This window comes from Penicillium verhagenii, assembly GCF_028828195.1.
Source record: "Penicillium verhagenii strain IBT 33310 chromosome Unknown utg000003l_segment0_segment0, whole genome shotgun sequence".
Taxonomy (NCBI): domain Eukaryota; kingdom Fungi; phylum Ascomycota; class Eurotiomycetes; order Eurotiales; family Aspergillaceae; genus Penicillium; species Penicillium verhagenii.
The window spans coordinates 2,438,627-2,465,631 of NW_026643167.1; the positions used below are offsets into that span (position 1 = coordinate 2,438,627).

Sequence of the window (27,005 nt, forward strand, 5' to 3'; positions counted from 1 at the left end):
TGCCATTTGGACTTTGTTCATTGGCCGCGGGGGACAATAACCTGCCGGGGTTCCGGTAAGGATTTATTTTTTTATTTCCTCCCTTTTTTTTTCTTTCTCTTTACTAATCTGTTACCGTGGAATGTTCGTCCGGTGGGACCCCATCGAAAAAAAGTCCTTCAAGGATCCCGGGGCTGTCCGCTTATAGTTGAAGGCGATCTGACATGTACCCTTTTTTTTTTGTTTACGAAGAATCTGACCAAACTTTGCAGATCTATCTATTTTGATTTATAATTTCCAATTCTCTAGATCCATTTGGATCTATATATTGCATGTTCCAGCCCAAAGACAGGTCAGACCCAACTTGGATCGGATGGTTTTTTAAGGTTGGATTTAGTGTGTGCCTGCATAAATGGAGATAACCGCTCTCAGCCATCGCCTTCTGTTTTCGTTCTCGCGGCAGAACGTAAGATAGAAGGATCGGAAAAAACATTAAAAAAAAAAATCAAATAAATCAAAATTTGCTTGTACGGTGTAGATTCGGGGAGAAGAAAAAAGGGGCTGACCTGCCAGTTTTGGATTAGTTCATGAGGGATTTTTCCATTTTTCCTTCTAGAAAAATCCTTATTTAATCCTTAAACAAATAAGATTATTTTGGGTTAATTTCCCTTTTCCGAAACAGTACGGAGTAAATAGTATATACTAAGAGATTGCTAGATTACAGATTGATTGCATGAGGGTTTCCGGAGAACTGTGTGAGGGAGTCCGGCGGTGGCCCTCGGGTGGCTGCAGGCACTCGAATCCGGCGATTGTAGACGTGGTGGGTGGAGCTGCTTTAGCGAGGATAGTTGCGGTGTATGCCTGAAGTTATTGTTTTTTTTTTTTAGGGGGATTTCAATTTCGATATTTGTTATTGTTTTGATTTTTTGGACATTTGTGTGTATTTTATTTTACTGTGGCTTTATTTAAATCTGATGTTTTGTTTTGTTTTGTTTTGCTTTGCTTTTTTCATGAGTCAACCTGGCGGTCAACGCGGTAGATAAGTAGATCTCTCTATGGTTGCCTTGTCTTCTCAAGTACTACTATAGTACATACTACTGTGATGCTTATCTGTTCATTTTGGATCTCGGAAAGTCTTGCCTCGTCAGATCAGATTAATAATGTTGTCTCTTATCTCTCTGATTATGACTCTTGTGAAAACAACACAGCCTTCTTCTCTCCAGAAATAGAAATAGAAATACAAATGGCAAATTTCCATTATTCAGTTACTTCCCACTGTCCCGTGACCAATCATCAAAGTGGATGAATTGCAATGTGTAATCAATAATCAGATGATCCAAAAATCACGTGATGCTATCACGCATGCTCTCTTATCGTCCTCTCTCTCGTGTTGGGGGAGAGGAAAATGAGCCATCCAGAGGCCAGCGATAACCACATCCTCCATTGCAGCCTGTCCAATCAACTCGGTCATATCTCAAATCCCAATTTTTTCATCGATGCTGCTGGGGTTACCAGATCGCATCCCCCCGTTCAAAACTTCCCCATCACCCCGCTTCTGTAGTGGGTCGTACCGCGGGGTTGAGGATTCCCATCGGAATTGTTTGTGGCACCCTGTATACGTGGTTGGTAAGGAAGGCGATCCTCAACTGTAAGACCCAAGCCCGGCTGACTCCCCGATCGTCCCCCGATCTTCCTGGCCCGATAGAGCTGACCAGTTCGGCCAGAGCTTGTAATCCCCCATCGTAGGCTACTGTTGCAGCAGTCCAGGCCACCCAGAATTGTTATATGCCCTCTATTATTTTGGACGATGGACGCATCATGCACTGATCAAATTCGATACTGGACCATTGACCGGTCGCCACGAGGCTGAGGCGTGGGGGTCTTCATTCCGCGGAGAAAGCAACAGCCAGTCCCCGGCACCTATCATAGCAAAGGAATCAAAACCATGTCTGCAGACCGTACCGCGTCCAAGAGACGCTGTGTCAGCACTGCTTGTATTGCTTGCCGTCGCAGGAAATCAAAGGTACGAATTCGGTGCAAACATGGGAGGAAAGAAGCATCGCTGATCGGTGGGTTTAGTGCGATGGAAACTTGCCTAGCTGTGCTGCATGTTCCTCGGTCTACCATACACCCTGTTCGTACACCTTTCCTCAATTATCTACCGTGGCAAACTAACTCAAAATCAGGTGTTTATGATCCGAATTCTGATCACCGCCGCAAAGGCGTGTATAAGAAAGATGCCGATACGCTACGATCGAGACACACAACACTGCAAACATTATTCCAGGCACTGTTGAACTACGAAGAAGACGATGCATTTGACCTCGTACGCGAGATCAGGTCATGCGATGATCTCGAGGAAGTCGCTCAATCTGTCGTTACGCGGCAAACAACCGGGCTTCTCTCGGTGCCGGAAGCAAGAGACTCCGTCAGCGATGAGAATCCATCCGAGGTTGACCAGTTTGAGTCCGAATTATCGGGCAAAATGAGCGAACTCCTCCTTGATGGCTCACGTAAATTCATTGGAGGCACATCTAATCTCATCTTTCTGCCTTCCGACTCGGAATTGCAAGAATCCGCTTTAATCACGGAGAATGTCCTCGGTACAGCTAATGACGCGAATGTCATCGGACGATGGACACAAGTGACTGAAGATGATTCACTCATTACTCATCTCCTAAATATGTACTTCACTTGGCATTATCCTTTCTTTACCCTCCTTGCAAAAGATATCTTTTGTAGGGACTTAAACCGGGGCATGCCTAGCCAGTATTGTTCCGCGTTGCTTGTGAACGCCATGCTGGCTCTCGGTTGTCATTTCAGCTCTTGGCCAGGTGCATTTACAGACCCTAGCGATATCACGACCGCTGGCAATCACTTCTTCAAAGAAGCAAAGCGGCTGATTCATGAGAATGACGAACACGAAAATGCAAAACTATGTACAGTCCAGGCCTTTGCGCTCATGTCTGTTCGTGAGGCTGGGTGTGGCCGTGAAGGCAAAGGCTGGGTATACAGTGGCCTGAGCTTTCGCATGGCATTTGATCTTGGTTTGAACGTCGATGCGTCTAACATGGGAGCGCGAAATCTCACCGATGAAGAAGTTGATGCTCGCCGGATCACCTTCTGGGGCTGCTATCTCGTTGACAAGTATGTTGTTCTTTGCCCCTAGTTTTTGCTTGCCATCTTCTAACCAATGACAGGTGCTGGTCAAATTACCTTGGCCGACAACCTCAGTTGTCTTCATCCAACACCAATGTACCAAAGTTCGATGTCCTGCCACGAGAAGAAACCGAGACGTGGCTACCATACACAGATTCTGGCGTTAACGAGGAGCATGCGCAACCCTCCCGAATCAGAGCAATTGCTCTAGAGATATCTAAGTTGTGTGAGATCAGTAATGATTTGCTAAGATACTTCTATCACCCTTCAGATTTGGAAAAATCACAGTCAAAACAATCGGAATTGAAAAAGCTGAGTGACGTACACACGCGACTTGAGACCTGGAAAAAGGAACTTCCGCGAGAATTTGAACCAAAGGAAGGGCAGCTTCCCCAAGTCCTCGTCATGCAGTAAGTGTACTGAAAAGTCAAGATTCATCTTATACATCCTGCTAATGGTCATTGCCAGCATGTTCGAACAATTGCTTCTCATTCACCTATACCGGCCATTTCTAAAGTATACCAAGGCCACTACGCCCCTCCCCTCACACGTATCGCCTCGGAAATTTTGCACCCAGGCTGCGTCAATCATTTCAAAACTACTGCGCATGTACAAACGCACTTATGGATTGAAACAAATCTGTAATATCGTTGTATACATTGCCCACACAGCCTGCACAATCCATCTTCTCAACCTCCCTGGGAGGAATCCCGAACGAGATATCGTCCATGGGCTCCGGAATCTCGAGGAAATGGCTGATGGTTGGTTGGCCGCACGTCGGACCTTGCGGATTTTAGACATCTCTGCCAACAAGTGGCACGTCCAACTACCAGCCGAAGCAATCGCTATATTCGAACGCACTCACGCCAAGTGGGGCTCCTGGGGCTCCTGGGACCAAACAACTTCGCCGTCGACATCAGCAGACTCCCCTATCATCAATAATGCCTTACATACACCATATACCTACCCAGGCGGACCTCAATCCCCAGTAAACCCTGCATTATCTCCTCTGCGCAAAGAATCCTATGGTCCAGCTCCGGTCAACATGATGGGAGTCTCAATGGGTCCCCATTATCCTAATTCCGCAATTCCCTCTTCCGCCCCTCCAGCGGATCAAACCCGTCATATGTCGGGACTACCAACCCAGCAGGCCGAATATGCAAACCCAGAACCAACATATACACACTCCATTCCTCAAGTCAATTACCATGTGTCACCTCTACCCTCAGATCCCTCAGCAGCGCCCTCGCCTGTTGCTCCAAGCGTTTGGTATAATCATACTGCGAGCCAAATTGGTCGTACACAAGGCGCATTGTCTCCACACTCGACATCATCCGTTGACCACCTCGTTGAAGAAAGCCATGACTGGTGGAACCGGAATGCTGCTGCGGCATTGGGTCTAGGCACGCCAGGCGTGGAGAACTGGGGTGCTGGGTGGAATTCCACCATGCCAGAACAACCTCCTCCAATTTCATATGGCAATAACAGTCACCTTATGCCCATGTCAGCTCACCCACACTTGAATTCCGCCGTTGCAGATCACGAAGTTGCGGGCTCGTTGTCCAATATGCCCTCTTCGGGTGATAACAGAGCATCGGGGTACGATAACCATTGGACATGATATCCATGTTCTTTGCGAAGTCAATTTTGGATAGTCAATTTGTTTCAATAAGCATTGTTTATGTATTTTTTAACGGTTGATACATATTCTGTATACCGGATTGATTGCCAAGATTGTCACAAGATTTTTTCTATTCTTACACTGCGTTGTGGAGTTGACCTGTGCACATGTGCGTTGGAAAAGCGAAGAGAAAATGTTCATTAATACACCTAGCCATGGATCTACAATATGCATGTGTATAGAATGATACCCGTGAGCAAAACAATGTGCAGCAGATGTCTATTGATGTAGTTAAAAACTGCTAGCTTGAGCATGTTATACAAGATGATCATTTGAAATCATGTTTTCGCACATGCAATCTGGTCAGAACCTTTGTAGAAACTGATTGAGGATGTTTCTTTCCAAGGGTTTTGTAAATGGGATTCAAGTTGGCGAGTTGTTTGGTTGTTTGTAAAAGGTTGCATAGTTTTTGGTGTATGTGCCAATGAATTACTTGCACGCAAACTGCTTAGGGGGCAGGGGAAATTGGCCAATCCTGATCGGCCTTGGCGTCACAAGGCGCGCATACTCCTCACACATTTCAAAAAACGGTGTGAACATATTAGCAAGTGGTGTGGCAATGGATTGTAGAGCTTTTCAGTACAAGATTCCCTCCCCCCAGAAATTCACCACACAAACTGCAACGCTTGAACAATACTCCTAGCACTTGAGCTATCTCCCGTTTCTTTTTTCAACTTCTATGACCATAACGAAAGGCGCAAGTCATATATCGACGCAGCCTGAGAGGGAAACGGGTCAAGAAACTTATCAACACAAAGTGGCCAATCATCATCCCATCGAAAAGCAGCATAAGCCATGCAAAACTCCCAATACGCCGGGTACCACCCCGCATTTTCCCAATCAAGAATCACGAGCTTTTTTTTCGCCTGACGTTCACTGAGCTTCTGGCGTACTATAATGTTTTTCGTCTGCAAATCGCCGTGCGTGAACATCGCTTCGTGGCCCTTGAAAACAGCAGGAAAACATATCTTGCGAAGATACTCCGTCATGACCGCGTTGGCTCCATTATATATGAGCTTCTGCACCATGCCTTCAATGAAATCATCTTCGGAGTCAAACGGCCCATTGATCAAGGAGTCTGAACTTTGTGGATTGTGCGAGTCAGTCCAGAATATAGTACTCAGAAGCTTTTTTTTGCCGACACTGCCAAAGTATTTTGGGGACGGAAGCGCGCGCATAGTGTCACAGTATCCCCGTAGCTCGCAAAGTATGTCATCTTTCTCCAACTCGCTTAGCAGTGGCCACGCTGCTTCAAGTGTCTGGCCAGCGATGTACTCCATGGCAATAACGCTTTGGCCTCTTGAATTGGAGTAAAGAGCGTAAACCCGCGGGACAGGGATATTTGTCTTCTCCCGTATAAAAAGCATGTTTTGGCCTTCCATAAGATTGACACCCAGGCCATATTTCACGACGTAATGGGTGCCTATCCGAACGATTGTTTGTGCTGTATCTTCACCGGATATGGGTGTGGCGTTTGTGATTTCATCGTCTGTGGGTAGCGGACGACCTCGAGGTAAGTCTGTCGCATAGAAGGGAAATTTAACCGGTGTTATTATACTCGCCGGTGTTGGCGAGGAGATGGAAGGTTTTGATGTATCCAGAGAAGAAACGACAGGGCGGTCTCTTGGAAAACGGAGCCTGAGACCTAGGCGTTTTCGAGCGCGTTTCAAGCTAAATCTTGACGCTGGTACGCCCTCGGCACGTAGGATTTTTAAGATTTCATCTGTATTATGCTGATGGAGACGGATCAACTCAGGAAGTCGTCTATCGAGGGCATCGGTATCAGGTCTAGGTTGGGACAGACCCCATAGCCTCAAACGTCGTTTTAGGGTTTGATCGCTCAGAGTAAGATTGTACGTGTTGCGGAGAACGTCTAGTATCTCATTTTGCGTTTGCCCTTGCTGTAGTAGCTCGATGATCTGATCACGATGTTGCTCAATTTCAATGATAGGAGTTGGCATCTTGGTTCAAGATCTTAATGATAGTATTATCTACGTGATCATTCACGGGTTTGTGTACGTGAATCGTGAATCGTGATTATACATTGTCATGTGATAATTATGGATCGGGATTCGGGACAGCGTAGGGCGGTGATGAAAGGCGGTGTAGGATTTTACATGGGTTTCTTTAATATCGGGTGCTTATTAGTAGTATCTTCATAGAGGTAGCGGCAGTATGTACATAGACAACCTTGGAACATTCCAAGGTTGAACATTGAATACATTATTCTATACCTAAAATGCTACCCATATACGGGTACATGTCCCATTTAAACTCAAGTTCTTCCAAGCCCTCGAGGAATGTTTACAGGAGTGAAGGTTCCACCTTGGGTATGAATGTGTTATATTGATTATCCATCTAGATAAACGCTTTTGCTGAAATCAAGTTTCCAAAAAAAAAGAAAAAGAAAAGAAAAAAAAAAAGAACCAAGAATCCATATTCAGAAATGTCCGTCATGATTGATCATTAGTAGGCTGCACCAAAAATTGAACACCAAGATACACGAGATGCTGAGCCAGTCAAAGGGGAATTGAAAATCATATAGACGAAATAGAGAAGAGGTGACAGTAGTAAGAGAAATCGCTTGCAGTAGATGGTATCACTATCAGTAGTCAGTATGAGCAACCAAATTGGCATGGATCAATGAAACAAAGAAAAAGAGCCCAAGACTTACCAGGAAATAATCAGCGACCGGCTTCTTCGCAGGCATGCCCCTTGTATCCTGGGCTGCAGCCTCGAAAACACGGTAACGTCGCCCAGGACTGACAACTGTGTTTGATTGTCCAACGCCGTTGCTCCGGCCAAAGTCACCATTACTGCGGGAAATCGTTCCACCATTATTGGCATCTTCGCCCAGCTCAAGTATTGCCGCCACATTGCCGCAGCGGTAACAATAGTTTGGAGCGGACCACACAGTCACGATACCACCATCAAACATCTCCTTATACCCCTCCATAACAAGCTGGTGGGCTCGAGCGACCAAGGACAGGCCGTTGAGGTGATTAAACTGCTTCACAATATCGCCACCAAAGAGAAATCCGGCACCTCGGGGACTCAACCCCCACCCCTCAATTTCATCTGGGTCGGACCAGAGAAGATCACACATGGCGCCTTCATGCGGCACTTCCTGTTTCCGATCTATCAGTCGAATCTTGTCTACCGAGTCTATGAGTGGTGATAAACCGCCGTGCACGCAGAGTACAGCACCCGTGCGGTTTGCCGCCAAGCTACCGTTTCCATCTCCACTCGCACCGGTACCTGGTGCTCCATTGCGAGTCGGAGGCCCAGCCTGGCTCTGGCCCGAAATAGCCGAGATATCGCGTGGGGGAGAGATGGTTTGTGAGTCGGTCGAGATATCGGAGGCCGCGCGCTGCCGCTGGCGGTAGGTGCTCATGGTGACATCGCCGCGCGAGTTCAGTACCTCGGTCTCCAGCTCACCGTCATCGATGGGCATGGCCGACTGGGTGGTATCATTCATGCCGGAGCGGGTAGGTTCCAGTTCCGAGCTGGCGCCGAGCACGATCGCGCCGAGCGCCAGGTAATCGAAGACCTCACAGCAGTAACGCCAGACATTGGCGCTGCCGTATTTGCGGATACACTCGTCGTAGAAGCCGTAGACGGTTGTGATCTGTCGCGATTCATGGTTACCACGGATGAGGGTCATGCGATCTGGATACCGGACTTTGAGGCAGAGAAGGAGGAGGAAGGATTCGAGTGAGTAGAAGCCGCGATCGACGAAGTCGCCCATGAAGAGGTAGTTGGTGTCGGGCACGTCGCCGCCGACGCGGAACAGCTCCATCAGGTCATGGAATTGGCCATGGATATCACCGCAGATGGTTACTGGGGCATCGACGGATACGACGTTGCCTTCTTCGATTAGGAGCTCACGCGCCTTGTAGCAAAGCTCGCGTACTTGCGATTCGGGGATCAGGCGGCAGGCCCGCAGCTGCTCGATCGCCCTGTGAGACAGAACAAAAGAGACAGACGTCAGCGGATAATTATTCACTTGAGTTTTAAACGGGAGTGGGAGTAGTACCGGTCTAAGTCACTCATTGTTGAGTTGGGATTTGATGAGGGGAGGATGGATAGGGATTTGGGAGGGGGGAAGAGAGGCAGTAACCAGCAGTAACGAGGGACGCGGTGGGTTGGGGAGAAATTCACGAGTCTCTCTATACAAAATGATTATCAATCTCCTTGATTAAAATAGAGACTCATGATTGCCCATAATTCTTCACAGAAAAAGATTCTTGAGAAATAGTCCGCGGACCGTAGAGTACTAGTAAATCAGTAAATCAGTTCGCAGCAAAACGGCATCTTTGGCTTGGACCAATCACGTTGGACCCAGATAAGATTAGATGGAGCCCAGAGCCTTTCGCATCCCTCAACTTCCCGTCTTGATCACCCTCCTCCCCCGGATTCCTCTATTCATACCCTCTCAGACATTCGAATTCAATTGAGGCTTCTTGCTTACCCTCCAATTGAAATTCTACTCTCTGTCTATACCTCCCAAGCCTCTCTGTTTGTCCATCCCGGCTCAACAACCTTTCGATGGCCTAAGAAACCGAAAAAAAAAAAGAGAACAACAGCGAGACTCCAAGCAATTCAGCAAGCCTCTCACATTCCCAATTCAACTCGAGCGCTCGTCTCCCAAAACGTCTCATACATTTCCCTCCATAATGCCACCACATCTTCACCCCCGTTCCCGGTCAACAACGGGCCTCTTTGCTGGCACCCTGCTCGCGTCTCTCCTGGTTGTCGGCATGCCACACGTCTTTCCTTGCCCCAGCCCACGTCGAACCTTTGCCGACTCCGAAATGAGCACCACGGCCGACGGGCAACAAGTCCCACGCATGCGACGCCGAAGGCGGAGAGAGACGGAGCTGGACTCTGACATTCCACGTCCCGGTCAACCGACACCATCCGGCACGGCTGACGAGGAAGTGACTGCTTTCTTCCAGACAGAAGAAGAGGCGGAGAAGTTGACACATAATATTGGCCATGAGTGTCCGGTACCCAAGCCAAAGGGTGTCATTGGGGAATTATTGGGGTTTCATAATGCGCGTGGGAGTGAGCAGCACCGGGTCTCGGCTGATGGGACTCAATAGTCTCTAATGCACTGCTTGTGCTCTGCGTTATCTTCCCGCTTGATGCTGGACTTGCATTCTTTCTTTTTTATTCTTCTTTCTTGTTTAAATGATACCATGGATTTGGCAATGTGGGTGGATTTTGTTGGCATATGCTAGTTGTTAAGATGCTGAGATAGAAGGTGCTGGTGTCAAATCGACACCTTGTATATACTGTATACAAATGTATAAAAAAAGATTTTACATGATGAAAATGTGTGTTCATACACAACCTTGGAATCTTGGAACAGATGGTATGATTTCCTGGTATGATTTCCCGGTCCCGATATCACACCAAGGAGCCATCAAACTTGTCTTGAGCGGCATATCATATAGCAGCTGCCTACTCGGTATCTCTATGCACATCAAGTTCAATCTGTTACAACATTAAACCTTGGAAAGAACGGAATATCAATGTAGGTGACTGGATACCTAATAGGTAGACAGCCCTTTCGGAATCACATTCTACACGCATAGGACATCTGGAAGCTAACATGCCCCAGGTGGGCATTCAAAAATCAATTGAATTTTAGGCTGGTTACATATGATGAAATATTGACATGAAATTCAAATGTTCATATTCTTTTCCAAATCTTCTTGATTGATTCAAATGTTTTATACGAGTTAATAATGGTATTCACCCCACACTCACTTCCCTCTCATTTCTCGCTCACTCAGCGGTCCTCGTCATCAGTCTCAACTCCAAATCCCCGATAGTAGGGGACAACCTGGCTACCATCATAGACCCTGGTCAGCTCAATGAGCGTGTCCCGCAAATGAAGGACACAAATCGCAAGTGCCAGGGAGTTCCAGACATCCTGCTCCCGCTCAGAGAGATCAAACTGGGTCAAAAACTTTGCCGGGCTCTCTTCACCTGTGCTATCGTGGTTTGACCACACCTCAGAATTGGGGTCCGTATCAAGAGACAACAGACAAACGATTGGCCCTGCAATCACAAAGCCCAGCATAGTCGGCCAGAACTTTGCGTCGCTATCGTGTGCAGTCTGATGGCGCGTTGCCAGTCGTTCCAGCTTCTGCGAGCACCTCATGATCGTGGCAAAAATTTCTTCCCCAGGAATCTGAGGGCAAATGCAGTGAACTGGGATTGTTTGTCTGGTGGTCTTTAAGCCCGCATCATCGATCGCCCAGTGCAGGTACTGTCTGATAGTTTTTCCCACAAAGAATTGGGGCTCCACTAAGAGGAACGAGCAATCTCGCACGCGGCCGCTCACTGCGAACAGATCCTGTAGCGCCTTGATGGCGTAATTGTCTGACATTTCCTGCGACCTGAACATCAGGTCACTGTCATCTTCGATATTTCCATCGCCAGCTATGGTGAACAGTGATTCGGGCCAGGTGGTGAAGTCGCTCGCCCAGAATCGAGACATAACGGGCTTGCAGCCGCGTGTGGCCAGCTTGCGGACTAGTTTTACCTGCACCAGGCTCAGTCCAGAACCAGGAGGTATCTCGACCGCTTCGGCTAAGCGGCTGGCCCTTTCCCGCGTAAGTTCGTATAAGAGGTCGTTTCGTTCGGATGATGTTATCTTATATTCATCTTCATCGCTTTGGCCAGTATCTACGTAGGCTTCCTCATCGTCGTCGGACTCTTCGACCCCCCTAATCCTTGGGTATTTCTGTGTAGTAAAGTTTTTGGGTTGGATTCTGACGGAACGCGAGCCACGTGAGCCATTTCGTTGGTTTCTTTTGTCGGTCAGGTGCACTGGGTTGCTTTTTATCCGTTTTCGAGCGGAAGGCGAAGAACTGTGTGATTTAGACTGGCGCTGACTGTTGGTTGACTCAGTCTCAGAGTCAACGCCACTACTACTATTTTCTGAGTAGAGATTATGTGAAGATTCGGACGATGTAGTATGTTCATCACTGCTTTCTGTAACAGGAGAGCAAATTTCCTCGATATAATCTCTTTTGCGCTTTTTTTGCACTTTGTAGTGGTGATCGGATGAGGTGGATTTTGGAAATGGATTTTGAAGATGATGCTGCATATCCAATCTTGGGCGTTTTGAGATGCTGGCGGATTCAGAATCACTAGCTGGACTATTTCGCTTGCGTGGCCTGGACATATCAGCAGCTGTGAAGGTCCCAACCGGAGACAAGTGGTATTTTGAGATGGAGTCTGGTATATGGGTGGACACAACAGGCGTCGTCTCGCCTTGAAGTTGCGTAGTGATATAAAGCGGTTTCGAAAAAGAAGAAGATGAATCTGGCGCGGGTGGTGTGGTATTTCCAATTGGGGATGGGCGATGCTGTGGGGTAGATGGCAATGAGTATGGGGAAACAAGTATGTTCTCGTCTCGGAAATCTCTGAGCTGCGCAACTGCGCTGGGTGGACTTCGAAGAAAGGACGAACTGTCTGACTTGTTTTTCGTGGAGTGCAATGAGTTATTGGAAGCAATCGTATTCCCGTCCTTGAACTGCGCAACTGCGCTTGGTGGACTTCGAAGAAAGGACGAACTGTCTGATTTGGTTTGCGTGGAGTGCAATGGGTTATTGGAAGCAATCTTATTCCCGTCCTTGAACTTCACAACAATGCTGGATGGGCTGCAAAGGAAAGACGAGTCTTCTTGCCCAAAAGGTGTGTATTTCGAGCTCTCGAACTTGAGTTGCGCAACAAAACTCGACAGGGTGCCAAGAGAGTTCCGAAATAGTGGACAGGGAGGTAGAGTTGGAGATTGCGGCGCAGTCGATGAAGACGCAGCTGGGATAACGAGAGAAGACTCTGTAGATGAAGTCCTAATGGTAGGATAGCGGTGATTGAGGGTGGCTTCCAGCGAATCGATGCAAATGGCTAAGTTCTCATCCTTGGGATGCGCAAAAAGGCGTAGTGGGCAGGGAGTTACAGTTGGAGATTGCGACACAGCTGGCGAAGAAGTACCGGGGATGAGTAGCGGAGATTCTGTAAATAAATCCCACTGATGAGCCGCCTGTTCCTCGATAGCTTTCTGTTCACGTTGTAATTCCTCGAAGGTGATCGGGGGACTTGAAGGAATATCAGTTGATGTCAGATTGGAAGTTGTTTCGGAGGAAGGTTCTAGATCCGACGACTTGTAACGTCGCAGAACTCGATTCACATAGCCTCGAAGGCCTTGAGTACGTCTTGGGTCTGATGAAAGGTCGCGAATAGTTGTCTGCGCAGGCACAGGAGTAGAATTCAAGGCTTTCACTCGACGCAGTCTGCTGAAGACACGAGCACGTTTTCGCTTGGTGGCAGACACAGATGTCGGGGAGATGTCAGAAAAAGCAGCATGATCGCTTGTCTCGCGTCCTTCAATACCCTCGTCGGAACTGTAGTGAAAAAGCTTTTTCCAGGAATACATTTTGACTGGTGGCGTTGGATGAGAATGTATGAAAGAAGTAACAAAGAAACCGAAGGTCACAAAAATAGAGTGGCAGTGTAAGAAAACAGAGAAGACGATGAAAGTAAACAAAGACAAAGAGAGCGGGGAGGGAGAAGAGAGAAAAGAAAAGGAGATTGGAAAAAATTCAAGGCTCGAACATTGAAGTGATTGAAGCCTGGGTTCAAATTTTGCCAAAGTGTCCAACCTATAGTAGCATTCAATCGCACTAGATACAGTTACGATATTGTCAGGTTTACCCTTCAGTTTGGAAATGTCATTCGAGCATCTTCTACAGAATCGACGAAGACCAAAGTGCAAATAATTGATTCAGTGAAGGATGTATTAATTCGTATTTGCATCTCCTGTCCTCGAAGCCATAGGGGAATCAGATACTCATCCAAGCAATGCCACAGAAAAGGAAAACATGGCCCGACGGGAGTTCAGCAACACAGTATCACACATGCACAGCCATCAATGGTCTTCATACTCGTCAATACTCATTCAAACGCTTTTTGGGTTGTTGAAAAAAGACCCCCGTCTCGGTTCATGCGGTCAACGTTCATCCGCACAGCCGATGACAAGTCAAGAGCTCTCTCCCACGAGCCCTGCACAACGAACAGCCATGACCCGGCATGGCAAGGAAACCCTTCATGAGACAACCCGCCGGAATTAGGGGGAAAAACCAGAGAGAACATAAAGAAGAAGAAAAGCAAGCAATTGAGATACGCAAAAAAAGTAAGAGAAATCCGCAATAAGAAGAAAAGAACCTATGCTGTTCCATTATTCATGTCAATCGATGAAAACCAAACCATGCCTGGTGGGGTGTTCGATAGCTGGCGTCTACGCTGGCATTCAATCAAACACAACTGCAATGGGTATGTAAAGCAATTTCAATAGAGAGGGAAAACAACACCAAGAGTCAAGGTCGGGATGGTGTCAAGCCCCATGATACCGAGCCGGCGGTTTGAGTCGCGATGGCAGTGCTTAGATACGGGTAATAGTCGCAGTCTGCACATTTCGAAATCAAGCAAAATCAGCGGTATAGGAGAAGCCACGGAATTCTTCCTGCATGGCTTGAGAGAGCACTAGAGAAGAAGTCAAGGGTTAGAAAGGTCTTCCAGAATCGGCAAACAGGTATTGGCATACCGGATTGAACAGGGGTCAAGACTGGAGTCACACTAGTGAACTCCTGGTCGAAGTTGCTAGTATCGGTGGGACTGCTAATAGAAGGAATGAATGGCGGGGGACCACGCTTGTGGTAGATATCATCCCAGTTAATGTTGCGGAAGAAAGCGTGTGACATCACCTCCTGGGCATCAGTGGGGCCAGAGCCCAGTCGAAGCTCAGGCTCACGGGTCAGCAGCTTTTGCAGAATAGACACCGAATCACGAGGCATGTGAATGGGGTAGAGAGGTTCATCGGCCAGAATAGCATCGTAGATTTCATCTTCATCCTCTCCACGGAATGGAGACTGCTGGAGGAGCATTTGGTAGATCAGGACACCAAACGCCCACCAATCAACAGCCCGTCCGTATTTCTTGTCCAGCAAAATCTATCACAGGGGTCAATATACTTGCAAAGATACAACAAACTCAAGTAGGACTCGGACTAACCTCAGGAGCCATGAATTCAGGTGTACCGCAGAATGTGCTGGTGGTGCAGCCGTACCACATGTTCTCCTTACAGAGACCGTAATCAGCGATCTTGATGTGACCATCAAGAGTCAAGAGAATGTTGTCAAGTTTCAGATCACGGTAGATAACACCGTTCTCGTGGAAATACTTGAGTGCCAAGCAAACTTCGGCGGCATAGAATCTAATTTGTCCTTGTCAATATCTGTCCCCCATAAATTGAATGTTTTTGCGTTCGAATAGAGGAGGCTTACTGTGCGCGCTTCAGACCAAATTGTCCACGCTGAATGTGCAGCATCAGATCACCACCACTGATGTATTCCATGACAAAATACACACGAGTTTCCGTCTGGAAACAGGCATGGAGAGTCAACAAGAACGGATGACGCTCCTTGTTGGCGATCAAGAATACTCGCTTTTCAGACTTTGTGCTTTCCACTTCATCATTCTCGATAATGAATTCCTTCTTCAACACCTTGATTGCATACAACTTTCGTGTGTTCTTGGTCTCAGCCAGCATGACCTTACCGAAGTTACCCTTTCCGAGGACTGCAAGGAAGTTGAAGTGATCCAACCCGATACGAGACTTTGACTGAGCGGGGGCGACCTCGTCTACCTTCGGAGCTGGCACCGCCACCTGCGGTGGGATTGGCTGCATGGGCGGCATGGGCTGCTGTATGACTGGCGGGGAGGGTGGCATTCCATAGCCCGGGGGTGCAGTCATATTAGCTAGGTGTTGCTGGTGAGGCTGGGCCGTTTGAGGAATTTTAGCATATGCTTCAGGGTTGTAAGGAGCATGTTGATGAGGTTGCTGGGGTGCCACGGGAGGCCGGCCCATGTCAACTAAAAATTGATCAGCAACAAAAACTAGATAAAACGGATGAACCGGGGCCTATACTTGGAGTCTGTTGATGGCTACGCATCCCGGTTGCGGCTGCTGCGGCTGCTGCCGTGGCAGCAGCAGCAGCAGCAGAAGAAGTCGAGTTGGGAGATTTCGGTGGAAGTGGTTGGCGCGCAGCTTGTGGAAGCGTCGTGGGGGACTGTGGGGTCATAAAGGAGTTAGTCGCCGCGCTTACGGCTTCTGATGAGGGTTGCCGGGGAATTGCCCCATAGGGGCCACTGGTGGGTTTTTGGGGGTATGAAAGCCTGGCGTGGTCTTGATTTGGCTGTGGTGGGCCGCCAGGCCGAAGGGTATGGTGTTTGAGGCCGCTACTGACAGAGGTTGACTGTTTAATGTGCTTTGTGCGATTCAAAGTCTCGAGGATTTGGTTTGCCGCCTCCATTGACATGCCGCAGAAGTCAGGAACAAGATGGGTGCAGTGAGCGTGGGAAGTAAGGCCACATTCTACTCCGTGAATTAGCCTCAGTCAATCGACGGTGTGGAACATTAGATATGACATACCGTTACAACGCTTTGCGTTCTTGCGGCCAAAGGGAAGCAGATAACCACAGTGGCAACACCAGTTCGCGGAGATATTAGAAAATCCTTCGAATCGGTGAGGAATACGATGGTTGATCTTCTCTTCGTCGGGGTCGGTTTCGTAATTCGCTTTACTGATACACTTGGTGACAACCTTCGGGTAGCATTTACGGTGGCAGGTGTATTTGCAATCCGAGCACTGCATACCCGCAGCATATTTAAGGAATTCTCCACATAGCGCACAGCGCATGATGTTGTAGAACTGCTGGGTAACGAATTTGTGACCCTGCTTCTCGTGAACATCGTCTTTCTTTTGGCGCACGGCACCTTGGCGGTTGAGACCAATGTCGAAGGGACGACGGTCCTTCAGTTGCTTGGCTAATTTGAACTTTAGAATACCATTGGACAATTTGTAACGGGGTTAATATCTTACCAAAGCTCATCGAAAGATGAATACTACCAAATGGTTCCAAGGCAAACCAGGAATCAATCATCACACTTGGGGGCGCGTTCGGGTTATCTCCAGGCTGCTGGCCCATCGGGGGAGCCATTCCTTGGAAGTTGGCGCCGCCGTGTGATGAGCCCGGTGAACCGGGGTGATCAGATCGAGGGGTGCCCGAATCGCCCATCTTGTCGGCGGAAACCCACCCAGAGGCGTTAAGTTCCGTCTCAATCTTCTTGCGACGCATCTCCTCCGCAATATCAGAAATGCGCACCCACAGCATACCAATGGGAGTAGGGCGGTCTCCAGCCTTGTCATAAACCGTAAGCTCGATCTCATTCGCTTTATCAATATCAATGGAAAACGCTTCGTCCAACCATTTATCATTGCGAGTTGCCTTTGTTCGTGCTTTGACTGCATCTTCCACCTTTACAATGACATAGGTCTCAGGGCCGCGAGAAAATCGAGAACTAGTGGCATGATCCACATCCTTCACGGCGTGGATGCGCATAGTTAGAAGACCGGTCAACGGCTTGCGCATATTTGGGCTGCTTAGACTCTCATCTGTAGTGAATTAGTTAACCTTCTAGATCAGATCGACGGACAATAGAACACACCGTCTGCGGCGTCCGAGGATTCAATGTCGATATGGAGATCCTCGTATCGCTTCAAAGCCTGCTTCAACAACTGGATCTTCTGATTACTTTCAATGCGACGTCCCTCTGCATCTGCGCGGCTCTTCCGATCACCCTCATCCTGGTACAGGCGGACCATCTTCTCAATTCCTGCCTTATATTGTTTCTCCACACTCAGCTTGAATTCGAGTTGAGACAACATGAGTTGAATTTTCGGTCCGAGGTATTGGGTGTCATATTTGATTAGATCTGGAACACCAAGCCTGGTCAGCATTCCAATCGGACAATTCTTTTTTTTTTTTTTTTTTTTTTTTTAGGAAAATCGTCATATTAAGGCCCGCCTGACCCCCGGAGAGGTAGATAGTGGGGGGAATTTGGGGGGGATTTGGGGCTGACAATCCAGCAGACATACCAAGCTTTGTATAATTGGGGCGCGCCTTAGGAACTTGGGCATACGGCCGAGGATCAGCAAACGGAGCGCCCGTTGGCATGGTGCCCGCGCCACTTTGAGGGTAATTAGGACCATCACCCTCACCCGTGAAGTATCCAGAAGGGTCTTTGGGGGGCGGCGCGGGCCCCGAACCCTGACGCTGGTCGCTAGGGGAGCCACCACCTTGTTGCTCCATGTGACGGATCTGTAGCTCTCGCATTTTTTCCTCCAGGTAAGCGATATTTTTGCGGCCATCGCGGATGCTGGAGTCGACACGCTGTTGAACGGAGGGGTTGTCGGTCGACTGCCGCATGTTACTGGCGGCGGCGATCAGGGCCTTTTCCCGCTCGATCTTGCGGTAGACCGAGGCAATAAGCTCGTCGCCATCCATGATGGGCAGGACCGAGGGGCAGTATGAACGTAAAACTTGGGGTTCCGCGCCGGACGGTGGTGAGTTGTAGGTGGGAGAAGGGTTTCGCGGGGCTCTTGTTGACAGGGGGGGGTTACGGGTAATACTGCCACAACGGAAAATGTAACGGGATTCGCCCCAATTGATCACGATAAGGGATTTATTCTTATGAAAAGTACGAAACAAAGAAGAGTGAGAGAATGATATTATGACTTTCTTTCTTCTATTTTACTCTTCCCTGGAATTATCGGTTCTACTTACTACAATCGCCTTGTTTTTGTGGTGAAAAATACATGAAACCATATACACGTGAGGCCTCCTGCTGCCTCTAACTCTGTATACTATGATCCGATATCCTCACACAACCTGAAACCTATAGAATCATTGACCAGATCTTTCTTTTGAAGTCATCATTCAGCCCCAGTTGTTCCAATGGACCCAACCACTTTCAACCAGAAGAACCCCCAAAAAACAATCCACAGTGAGGGCGATGACATGATCCTCGGTCCCGAAAAGCCTGATTGGTAGAAACAGAGAGAGGTTCGGGTCCAGATGTTTCTGATCGGGTAATGGTCTGCGTACTTTGATTCGTACTTGATTTTTCCTCATTGAAAAAAAAATAGAAAAGAGAAAAGAGCAAGGACTACAGGGCTTTTCAGTATTTTTTCTATTTTTTTCTATCTACACGTCACCGTCACTGCTTCCTGTCAAAATTTCACTTCTTAGTATTAGTATGTATAACCAGTAAGAACCTACTACGTAGTAGGTGGAGTCTCCTTGCCTATACTTCAGTGCGTCCCACATTCTAGTCTCTGCACGGGTGATCCATTTGTAGGTTTTTCAATACTTAATGCTGATCAGTGATCAGTTGATCATCTCATGTGAAAGATGTGATGCGGTCTTTTAGGGTTTGCAGAAATTCTTTATCATAGGAAAATCGTCCAACACTGAAATTTCTTTTATCTAAACCTTTAGCCCTTTCAAAAAAAGAAATTGACCCACGTGCGAGGAGAAAAATACACCAAGAGACCCTTACTCGGATCTCTTCGAGATCTTGGGTAGCAGAAGCCAACTGGCTGCCATTACTCCATACAACCCGATACAAATTGGATGTAGTATCATAGTTCCCACATGCTGTGACAGAATACCGGTTACAAACGGCCAAACCGCACCGCCACTACTCCCTAAGGCGCTGACAAAGCTTAGACTGGGAATGTGCATACTTCGAGGCAGCAGCTTCGTGAATACCGAGGCAGCACATGGATAGACCGCCCCGAGCAATACGCCCAGGATAGCCACACTGACCGCCTCGCTGATGACATTCGGAATGAGCCAAGTCATCAGCTGGAAAATGACGGCCCCGGCAACCATTCCCAGCACGGCAACCTTCTCACCAATCTTTGCAGCAGGGTGGGTCAAGAGAAACCGACCAGCGGTGATGCCGGCCCAGAATCCGGAACTGACATATCCGACGCGGGAAGGTTCGCCATGTCGATAGTTGATGAGGAAAGAAACCACCCAGCCAGATATGGAAACTTCGGCGCCTTGGTATGCAAAAATGAATAGCGCTCCCAAGAGGGTGGTGCGGTTTCGAATGGCTTTTTTGAGGAGCTGAGTGCGACTTAAATGCTCTTCTTCAATGTTCACCCTCTCTGCAGATATGCGAATCGCCTGTTGTGGCTCAATCGAAGTGTCTTGCTCAAAGTTTGAGAATGCCCATGAGGCAAAGGCCAAATTGAGCAAACAGACTGCAAGAGGGACAGAATAGAAAAGCGACCAGCGAATACCATGAGATTCCATGGCAGTCGCAAACAAGGGTGCAACAGTACCTCCAATGCCATATGTACCACATACCAGTCCTAGGGCCGTGGTACTATCCGCCAAGCCGGCACTATATGCATTGTTGAGGGCCAAGTTCAAAGCCACACCGAATCCCAGCAGGAAGAAACACACCACCACCACTGGAAACGGAGGCTGACAAGTGATGACAATATAGGCCGCAGCTAGGATGAACATTGACAAGGCATAAGTCTTGGAGCGTCCGAGCATTTGGTCGATAGAATGCGTGACTGGGGCAGCAGAAATGAAGCCCAGCGCATTGCCGACAAAGATTAACGAAACGACTGAATAGCTAATCTGATAATGCTTTTCCATGTAAGGAATCAACGCACCGGGAGCGCCGTCATTCATGCCATTCCCAAGAAGCATCAAGCACGCACTGAAAAGCCGCCATTTGTCTTTCCAAGAGACTACTGTTCGATCCAGTGCCCATTCAATCGTAGTGGGATTTTCAGCGATCGGTGTGTGCACCGAACTCTCCAGTGTGCCTGGTGTGGGTATGGATGATCCAGGTGATTCGTGTACCCTTGGCTCGCGGGCTTTTTGGTCTAGACTTCGTGCTGGGTGGATCTCATCCAACTCCAGGTCAGATTGAGGTTGCACAGTCCCCTGCTGATTCTGGACTGCAGGTAAGGGAGTGGTGATGCGAGCGCAGCTTTCAATATCAAGAAACACCCCCAGGCTGGGCCCAGCCATTTTGGCAAAGAAATCGGGAGGGAGAAGATAAAAATTCTGGCCTTGTTAGGTAAATGAGACTGTGGCAGGGTAACTATGAAGTAAGCTGTACCTAGAGAGAAAAAATACTCCAGGGCTTGGGGGGGCGATAGTTAATAAAGACATGTACATATTAACCTAAACTCTTTGTAATGCATAATCAAATCAACCGTTTGACTACTAATTGCTTGACAAGTGGCTCTGTCACGCGGGGTTGATAATTATTAATCGTATTGGGAGTTGCGTAGGTGCGGAACGTGGTAGCAAGGCTCGAAGCAATCAGTGCGGAGATGCCCCGCCGATAAGCTCGAAAATTATTCTCCCACAATAATCAATCCGCCATTGCATCCTTCGACCCTACAGCTCGTCAACTCTTTTCAACTTCCATTAAATTCACAATGGGTCCACCTCGTCGCAAAGTTCTGGCCACGGCCGAGGAGACCATGACCCCTCCTGACGAACTGACCGAAACACAACTGATCGTGCGGGCGATCAAGGCTACCGGAAACAACATTTACCTGATTGAAACCCCAGACAAGCAGCAGATGCTGGTCGAATTGCCGGCGAGATTTCGGTCGACTTTCTGGATCAAGCGCGGCTCCTATATGGCAATCGATACCAAAGCATCGGAGGAGCGGGACAACAAGATTGGTGGCGAGATTATCAACATTGTGCGGGATGAGAAAGCATGGAGAAAGGCTTCCTTCTGGTACGAGCTTCTACATCCTAGGACTCGATTAGCACATCACTAATGGATGCATTATTATAACAGGCCGAAGGAATTTGTCAAGCAGCCAGTGTTTACCGGCGGTGACTCCGACTCCGAGGAGGAATCTCGAGTGGGCAAAATGCCTTCATCCGATGAAGATTCTGATGCTTGAGATTTTTTGATGGGCTAAAAGTTGGACTCAAAGCCCGGTGTCTATTGAGTGCGAACTTCCTTGCGGACAACCGCTGGCTTCCTATATACCTCACCCTGTCCATTGAACCAAACGCCAAATACCTGCAAGGCGAGGGACAAAACCACAACCGCCGAGCTGGCATTGGTACTGGGGTACACGTTCCAAGACCACTCTTGCAGCGCCCACGCGATGACTATAAGAGCTGGATGGAGACCAGCGCGCCAGAGAAGGTACGGAGAAGCCCATGCCAAATAAGCAAAAAACTGGTAGTGCAGCGACCGGGCGCATAGCATGCCAATGGCCAAGGAGCTCAGCATTGTAGTCATGATGAAGGAGTTCGAAAGTTCCACCCGTGGTTGACGGCCCTGGATTGTATCCTGGAGGAAGCGAAACACATTGGATCCGGACGGCTTAATCCAGGCAATGGAGAAAAGAGCCAGGATAGAAACATGTAGCAGCAAAAGAGCCACAGAAAATTCCCTGGAGAGAAATGTCTCCTCCCCTACAAATCGCCAATTCACTGTCCACTTGAACATAAACTGTCGGGATAGTTCGAAAGCTTTCGAAAAATAGCCGGCTGCATTAGTAGCAGAGAATGGCATCGAAAGACAGAACTGTAGAACTCCGCATTAGCCAATTGATCAACAGAAGCTGCAGACCCCCTCTATCCAAAAGCTTACCTGGATTTGTAATGCTATGGCTCCAAGACAAATGCTGCGTGTCAAGCCTACACTCAGCAGAGTGATAACGGCAATGGCCGGTGCCATCAACACTAATGTCATCTTGACACCGACGCCCAAGGTCCAGGCCAAAACTCCCAGTGTCCACTGTCTTCTCAAGAAAAGCCATATGGCAAGCCACATGGCAAAGGTTGCGACTCCATCATTGAACATGCGCAGCATAAAGATGCTGTGCAGCCGCTTCGATAGCACCAGAAGAGGAAAGAGATACCCCGGCGCCCCGATCTTCTGATAGCAGCCAAAGACAACCGCCAATGTTGACAGATAAAGACCGGCAAAAATAATTTGTCCGGTGAGAATGTCACGCCCTTGATCGGTAAGGTGGTACAGAAGTGTGTAGACATAGACATGCGCGGCGGGATAAACGAGGGGGCCGGTCGATCCTTTGATTGAGGGATAATCACGCTCTCCGGAGACGTAGAGGGAGACTTGCTGCATGTAGGTTGACCAGTCAATCTCGGTATCTGCATGGTCATGGGTAATTAGCTCTGTCTTGACTAAACGCGTGTCGCGGGTATCTAGGCTTGGGGGGGAACCAAATTACAGGAGATCTTCCATATCACCAGGGTGCAGAGGAGTGCATCGCACACGATCAGAAAGGGGGCCATCCATCTTGTGTGTTTGGGATGGTTCAGCACGTTGTAAATGAAGCGTGCCCAGGGCATGTTGGCGCGTGTTGGACGGGAATGTTACAGCTGGCCGGAGCTCTTTTAGCGGCACATCACCACATTATTTCAGGTGGGGCCGACATGGATCATCCCGACAACTCTATAGAAAGTGTTACAACTCATGAATAAATCTCGACAACCCACATTGTTCTTCGCTTGTTGTATGACGCAAATAATCTCAACATTTGAAAGCTAATTAGTACAATTGCGAAGTCTATTATTGAAACAGAACAGAAAGATTCGAATTTTTGAATATACTGCATGATGTAGTTTCCATTGCTTGCGTTCATCAACTAATCTCTGGAAAGGCAATAGATCTTCTTAACATCTCCAAGGGTCTTTTCGAAATCAACCTTGAGATCCTTCAGCAATCCATCACGAAGATCAAACACCAATCCGTGAACAATGGGATATCCGGTTTCCTCGTAACTTTGCTGAACCGCCGCGGTCTTGATAACGTTCCTGCAAGACTCCACCACATTCAACTCCACCAGTCTGTTATATCTCTCCTCCTCATTGGCAATTTGATCGAGTTCTTTCTCGTGCAAACGATACACGTCCCGAATATTCCGAAGCCACGGGTTGAGAATGCCCAAGTCGGCGGGTGTCAGCGCAGCCTTAACCCCTCCACAACTGTAGTGACCACAGACGATGATGTGCTTGACGTGCAAGTGCCTAACTGCATAGTTGACCACGGACATGACATTCAAGTCCAGGTTAGGGACCAGATTGGCGATGTTCCGGTGAACAAATACCTCTCCAGCCTCTAGGCCCATAATCTCGTTCGCGGGGACACGGCTGTCACTGCATCCAATATAGCTAGGCGGGGTAAATTGCAACGATCAGTACTGGTACCAACAACAACCGCGGGCAAATGCCATGCTTCTACTTATAGGTATCACTCACAGGTAGTTAGGCGCCTGTCCATCGGCCAGTTTTTCAAAAAAGATCGGGTCGCGACCCTTCTCATGAGCCCAATCGCGATTGTTCTTGAAAATAGTTTCCAATGACTTGTGGGCATCGAATGGCTTATCGCCAGCATCTGATGGGGCCGTGGGAGCCATATGGTCGGATTTGAACAGATAGTAATCGAAAAAATTTGCTGGTCGGAGGATTCAAATGTTGAGAAGATCAATATCGGAGATCAGAATTTAGAGACAGCCCACCAGAGGGGCTATCTTTAGCAGGATTCTTACTAGTTGATCGCCTAGTGCGGAGTAATATTGTGGTATTTTTACACGTTGGGAACACCTCTAAGCCGGATTCGTTATAGTGCGAGACATGCGCATGAAATTGATCGTACACGTTTGTGATTTAAAACTCATCAAATATTCACTCATTGCTTCGAGTTTCCCATGGTTAAAAAACTTACTAGTAGATATGATTTACTGTTTAGAATTCAGGCCCACTTCAAGCCTCCGAATAGAACGGTTTCGGCTCGGGTTTGTCGGCTGCGAAAAAATGCCGATACCATCCAAAGCTCCTCGTATGGTTAAGTACAAAGCCAAGTACGGTAAGACTGTTCAAGTATTGAAGTTTCAAGTTGGGCTGATTGAATGGGAGACTCCAACATTGAAAGTTCGTATTTCTTTTGTTGGCCAAATACGAACTCCAGAGGAATCGGTCTGTGACGTCACGTCATGTAACCATGTTTTGATTCAGCTTACCAGGAAGTACCGAGGTAGTATACGAGTTCTACATACTATTCGTATGACATCGATCCGCGAATCAATCGGGATTATCGTGTTCAATGTTAAGGAGGACATTTGATCGCTTTTATCTCAAGTGCTTGCTTCTTCAAAATTTATCTCAGTCCGTTGATTGCATATCGTGATATAATGTGCCCCTTGCATACTTACTGCATGTTATCATACTGAAGATGGGAAGTACGGCTAACAGCATATGTATAAATTCAGTCAAAGGCTCTTGCAGACCAGCAAGAACCCTAGTATGACTTTCAGTATGTAGCATCCCATTATTTAAAATCGAACCATTCAAATCAGATTCGAGTTAAGCGAATGCATCATATTCCGGGCGGCGTTCGAAGGGCCCCTACTTAGTAGTACTTAGCACGCGTCTCGCGTCTCCCCCGACGATCATCCTTCCCACAACCTCTCCTATTTCTTTTGCGCCAATTGGCATATTTGTGGAATCATCTCTCGCCATGCCTCCCAAGCGACCATCGGATTCATCGGCGCCAGCCGCCAAAAGGCAAGCAAAGAAGCCCAAGAGCGACGCAGTGACAAATGCCGAAGCGATACCGCTGTTTGGTCCTCGCGCTTGTTCTCTGTCACGCTATAGCAATGTTTCTGTCACGAGGAACTCACACGTCATGTACTTGAAGTCTACTCTGGACCCCGAAAAGGCTTACGCGTTTCAATGCCTGTGTCTGGCCCAGTTTCGAGAGGTCGTGACTAGCATTTCCGATGAATATGACGATGAAGACGATGATGAATGGAGCGGTGAAGACGACAAAGATGATGGAAATGAAGAAAATGAAGACTCTTCCAACAAGAAACAGGAAAATGCCAAGGGTGGAGAGAAGGTGAGTAGAGACGAGCATTGTCTTATCCACGCGCTGACGCTAGGGAACAGCCAAAAATCCCCAAATGCGATCGTGGTGAGACCTGCTTGTGCGGAAAACCGGCTGCAGAGCACCCAGAACATCCCTGGATCACGTCCTTTGCCGGATTCCAAAAGGCCGGAGACATGAATTGCCAAGCCTCTGTCCGTGTACCGGACTTCTTCAACATGTACACGTACAATGACCACGCTGGTTATGGTGTGATGGAGGTGGTTCAAAATCTGATCCTCGATTTCAAAGCAGCGAGAGAGTTGCCGATGACATGGCCAACCACATGGAAAGAGATGTGGGCTCTTTGCGAGGGCTTTGCAATCTTCTGCATGAAGGGTAATGTCGATTGCTTCATGACGTAGGTTTATCTTTCCAATCCTGTCTTGGTCCTCCTTTTTATATGGCTGCTGATGATTTTTCACTAATCAGAGTGGATGATGGAGAAGGTGTGGAAGCACTTTGCAAGTTGGCTTCCCAGATGCTCCTTGAGATGTTAGCCATCCTGGAAAAATGCAATCTTCTGGGTCCAGAGTCCGAGGTCAAAAATCTTGGCCTGATTATGGCATTATTCCTACGTTTCGGGAAGGAGCTTGAATTTGACGATTTCGCGGTCGATATCTTCGCCTTCGCTAAGAAGCACAGCATCAAGTTGGTTGGGCTATCAGAGAAGCACTTTGATGAGCTGCAGCATGAGTACGAGGGTAACGATGGTAATCTGTCAGATGAACGTGAGAAGCCCAAGTCATTTGATGATGCCTTTGCAAGCTATAAGAAGTCTGAAGGAACAATCGGTGGTGACAAACTAGATGTCACATCCTGGACTACCGCTGAGCGCAAAGAACACAGCTTCGACAAGAAAGATCCTTTCGATGCCAAATCAAAGGCCGCAATCAAGGCTGGTGGAGTTCTTTCATTCTCTTAGGGACGCTCCAAGGTGGAAATATTTCGTTACGAGATGTCTGTGTTTGCGAACCGTGTCACAGGAAAGCCATCCTGCTTTCCAAGACACGTATACTATGAGATAATAGCCACAGTATTAGAGAAAATATATGACTTATCTTATTCTTAGACAAGATTATCATATGAAAAAGAAAGGCATGGTCCTATTCAGTCTCAAAATTCAAAAAGTGCCAGTTGGGTTTATTAATGGAAAAACAATTAGAGGCGCATGCATACTATGGAGGATTTACCATGCTAGACTGCTTTGGGTGCAGCCACATCGTAAGCACAAATTCACAATTGTGTACCTGAGGCTGCATTTGATTCTTTATCAAATCTGAGAAATATTGTATCTGGTGGTACAAC

General features: G+C 47.8%; 11 protein-coding genes across 11 annotated transcripts; 4 read left to right on the forward strand and 7 right to left on the reverse strand.

Moving 5' to 3' along the window:
- Positions 1 to 1,924: 1,924 nt before the first annotated feature.
- On the forward strand, positions 1,925 to 4,759 carry N7466_002302 (putative C6 transcription factor (NirA); the record flags this gene model as incomplete). The annotated part of the gene is made up of 3 exons (XM_057161700.1): positions 1,925 to 3,126; positions 3,180 to 3,548; positions 3,607 to 4,759. The coding sequence occupies 3 exons, from the start codon at positions 1,925 to 1,927 to the stop codon at positions 4,757 to 4,759; spliced, it is 2,724 nt and encodes a 907-aa protein (XP_057024985.1).
- A 737-nt stretch (positions 4,760 to 5,496) lies between these two features.
- Positions 5,497 to 6,780, reverse strand: N7466_002303 (phosphotransferase enzyme family protein; the record flags this gene model as incomplete). Its single annotated transcript, XM_057161701.1, has 1 exon — positions 5,497 to 6,780. The coding sequence occupies one exon, from the start codon at positions 6,778 to 6,780 to the stop codon at positions 5,497 to 5,499; it is 1,284 nt and encodes a 427-aa protein (XP_057024986.1).
- A 638-nt stretch (positions 6,781 to 7,418) lies between these two features.
- N7466_002304 (serine/threonine-protein phosphatase) lies at positions 7,419 to 8,872 on the reverse strand (the record flags this gene model as incomplete). Its single annotated transcript, XM_057161702.1, has 3 exons — positions 7,419 to 7,421; positions 7,494 to 8,778; positions 8,856 to 8,872. The coding sequence occupies 3 exons, from the start codon at positions 8,870 to 8,872 to the stop codon at positions 7,419 to 7,421; spliced, it is 1,305 nt and encodes a 434-aa protein (XP_057024987.1).
- Positions 8,873 to 9,495: 623 nt separating this feature from the next.
- N7466_002305 (uncharacterized protein) lies at positions 9,496 to 9,924 on the forward strand (the record flags this gene model as incomplete). The annotated part of the gene is made up of 1 exon (XM_057161703.1): positions 9,496 to 9,924. The coding sequence occupies one exon, from the start codon at positions 9,496 to 9,498 to the stop codon at positions 9,922 to 9,924; it is 429 nt and encodes a 142-aa protein (XP_057024988.1).
- Positions 9,925 to 10,616: 692 nt separating this feature from the next.
- On the reverse strand, positions 10,617 to 13,274 carry N7466_002306 (uncharacterized protein; the record flags this gene model as incomplete). The annotated part of the gene is made up of 1 exon (XM_057161704.1): positions 10,617 to 13,274. The coding sequence occupies one exon, from the start codon at positions 13,272 to 13,274 to the stop codon at positions 10,617 to 10,619; it is 2,658 nt and encodes an 885-aa protein (XP_057024989.1).
- Positions 13,275 to 15,651: 2,377 nt separating this feature from the next.
- On the reverse strand, positions 15,652 to 18,244 carry pkcA (protein kinase c; the record flags this gene model as incomplete). The annotated part of the gene is made up of 6 exons (XM_057161705.1): positions 15,652 to 15,674; positions 15,813 to 16,271; positions 16,329 to 16,724; positions 16,780 to 17,352; positions 17,406 to 17,672; positions 17,836 to 18,244. The coding sequence occupies 6 exons, from the start codon at positions 18,242 to 18,244 to the stop codon at positions 15,652 to 15,654; spliced, it is 2,127 nt and encodes a 708-aa protein (XP_057024990.1).
- Positions 18,245 to 19,294: 1,050 nt separating this feature from the next.
- N7466_002308 (putative MFS efflux transporter) lies at positions 19,295 to 20,797 on the reverse strand (the record flags this gene model as incomplete). The annotated part of the gene is made up of 1 exon (XM_057161706.1): positions 19,295 to 20,797. The coding sequence occupies one exon, from the start codon at positions 20,795 to 20,797 to the stop codon at positions 19,295 to 19,297; it is 1,503 nt and encodes a 500-aa protein (XP_057024991.1).
- Positions 20,798 to 21,213: 416 nt separating this feature from the next.
- Positions 21,214 to 21,696, forward strand: N7466_002309 (putative eukaryotic translation initiation factor eIF1a-like protein; the record flags this gene model as incomplete). The annotated part of the gene is made up of 2 exons (XM_057161707.1): positions 21,214 to 21,524; positions 21,588 to 21,696. The coding sequence occupies 2 exons, from the start codon at positions 21,214 to 21,216 to the stop codon at positions 21,694 to 21,696; spliced, it is 420 nt and encodes a 139-aa protein (XP_057024992.1).
- Positions 21,697 to 21,737: 41 nt separating this feature from the next.
- Positions 21,738 to 23,122, reverse strand: alg3 (dolichyl-P-Man:Man(5)GlcNAc(2)-PP-dolichol alpha-1,3-mannosyltransferase; the record flags this gene model as incomplete). Its single annotated transcript, XM_057161708.1, has 3 exons — positions 21,738 to 22,331; positions 22,398 to 22,954; positions 23,002 to 23,122. The coding sequence occupies 3 exons, from the start codon at positions 23,120 to 23,122 to the stop codon at positions 21,738 to 21,740; spliced, it is 1,272 nt and encodes a 423-aa protein (XP_057024993.1).
- A 296-nt stretch (positions 23,123 to 23,418) lies between these two features.
- Positions 23,419 to 24,189, reverse strand: N7466_002311 (carbonic anhydrase; the record flags this gene model as incomplete). Its single annotated transcript, XM_057161709.1, has 2 exons — positions 23,419 to 23,944; positions 24,032 to 24,189. The coding sequence occupies 2 exons, from the start codon at positions 24,187 to 24,189 to the stop codon at positions 23,419 to 23,421; spliced, it is 684 nt and encodes a 227-aa protein (XP_057024994.1).
- Positions 24,190 to 25,289: 1,100 nt separating this feature from the next.
- On the forward strand, positions 25,290 to 26,622 carry N7466_002312 (uncharacterized protein; the record flags this gene model as incomplete). The annotated part of the gene is made up of 3 exons (XM_057161710.1): positions 25,290 to 25,670; positions 25,721 to 26,058; positions 26,130 to 26,622. The coding sequence occupies 3 exons, from the start codon at positions 25,290 to 25,292 to the stop codon at positions 26,620 to 26,622; spliced, it is 1,212 nt and encodes a 403-aa protein (XP_057024995.1).
- Between the last annotated feature and the right edge of the window lie 383 nt (positions 26,623 to 27,005).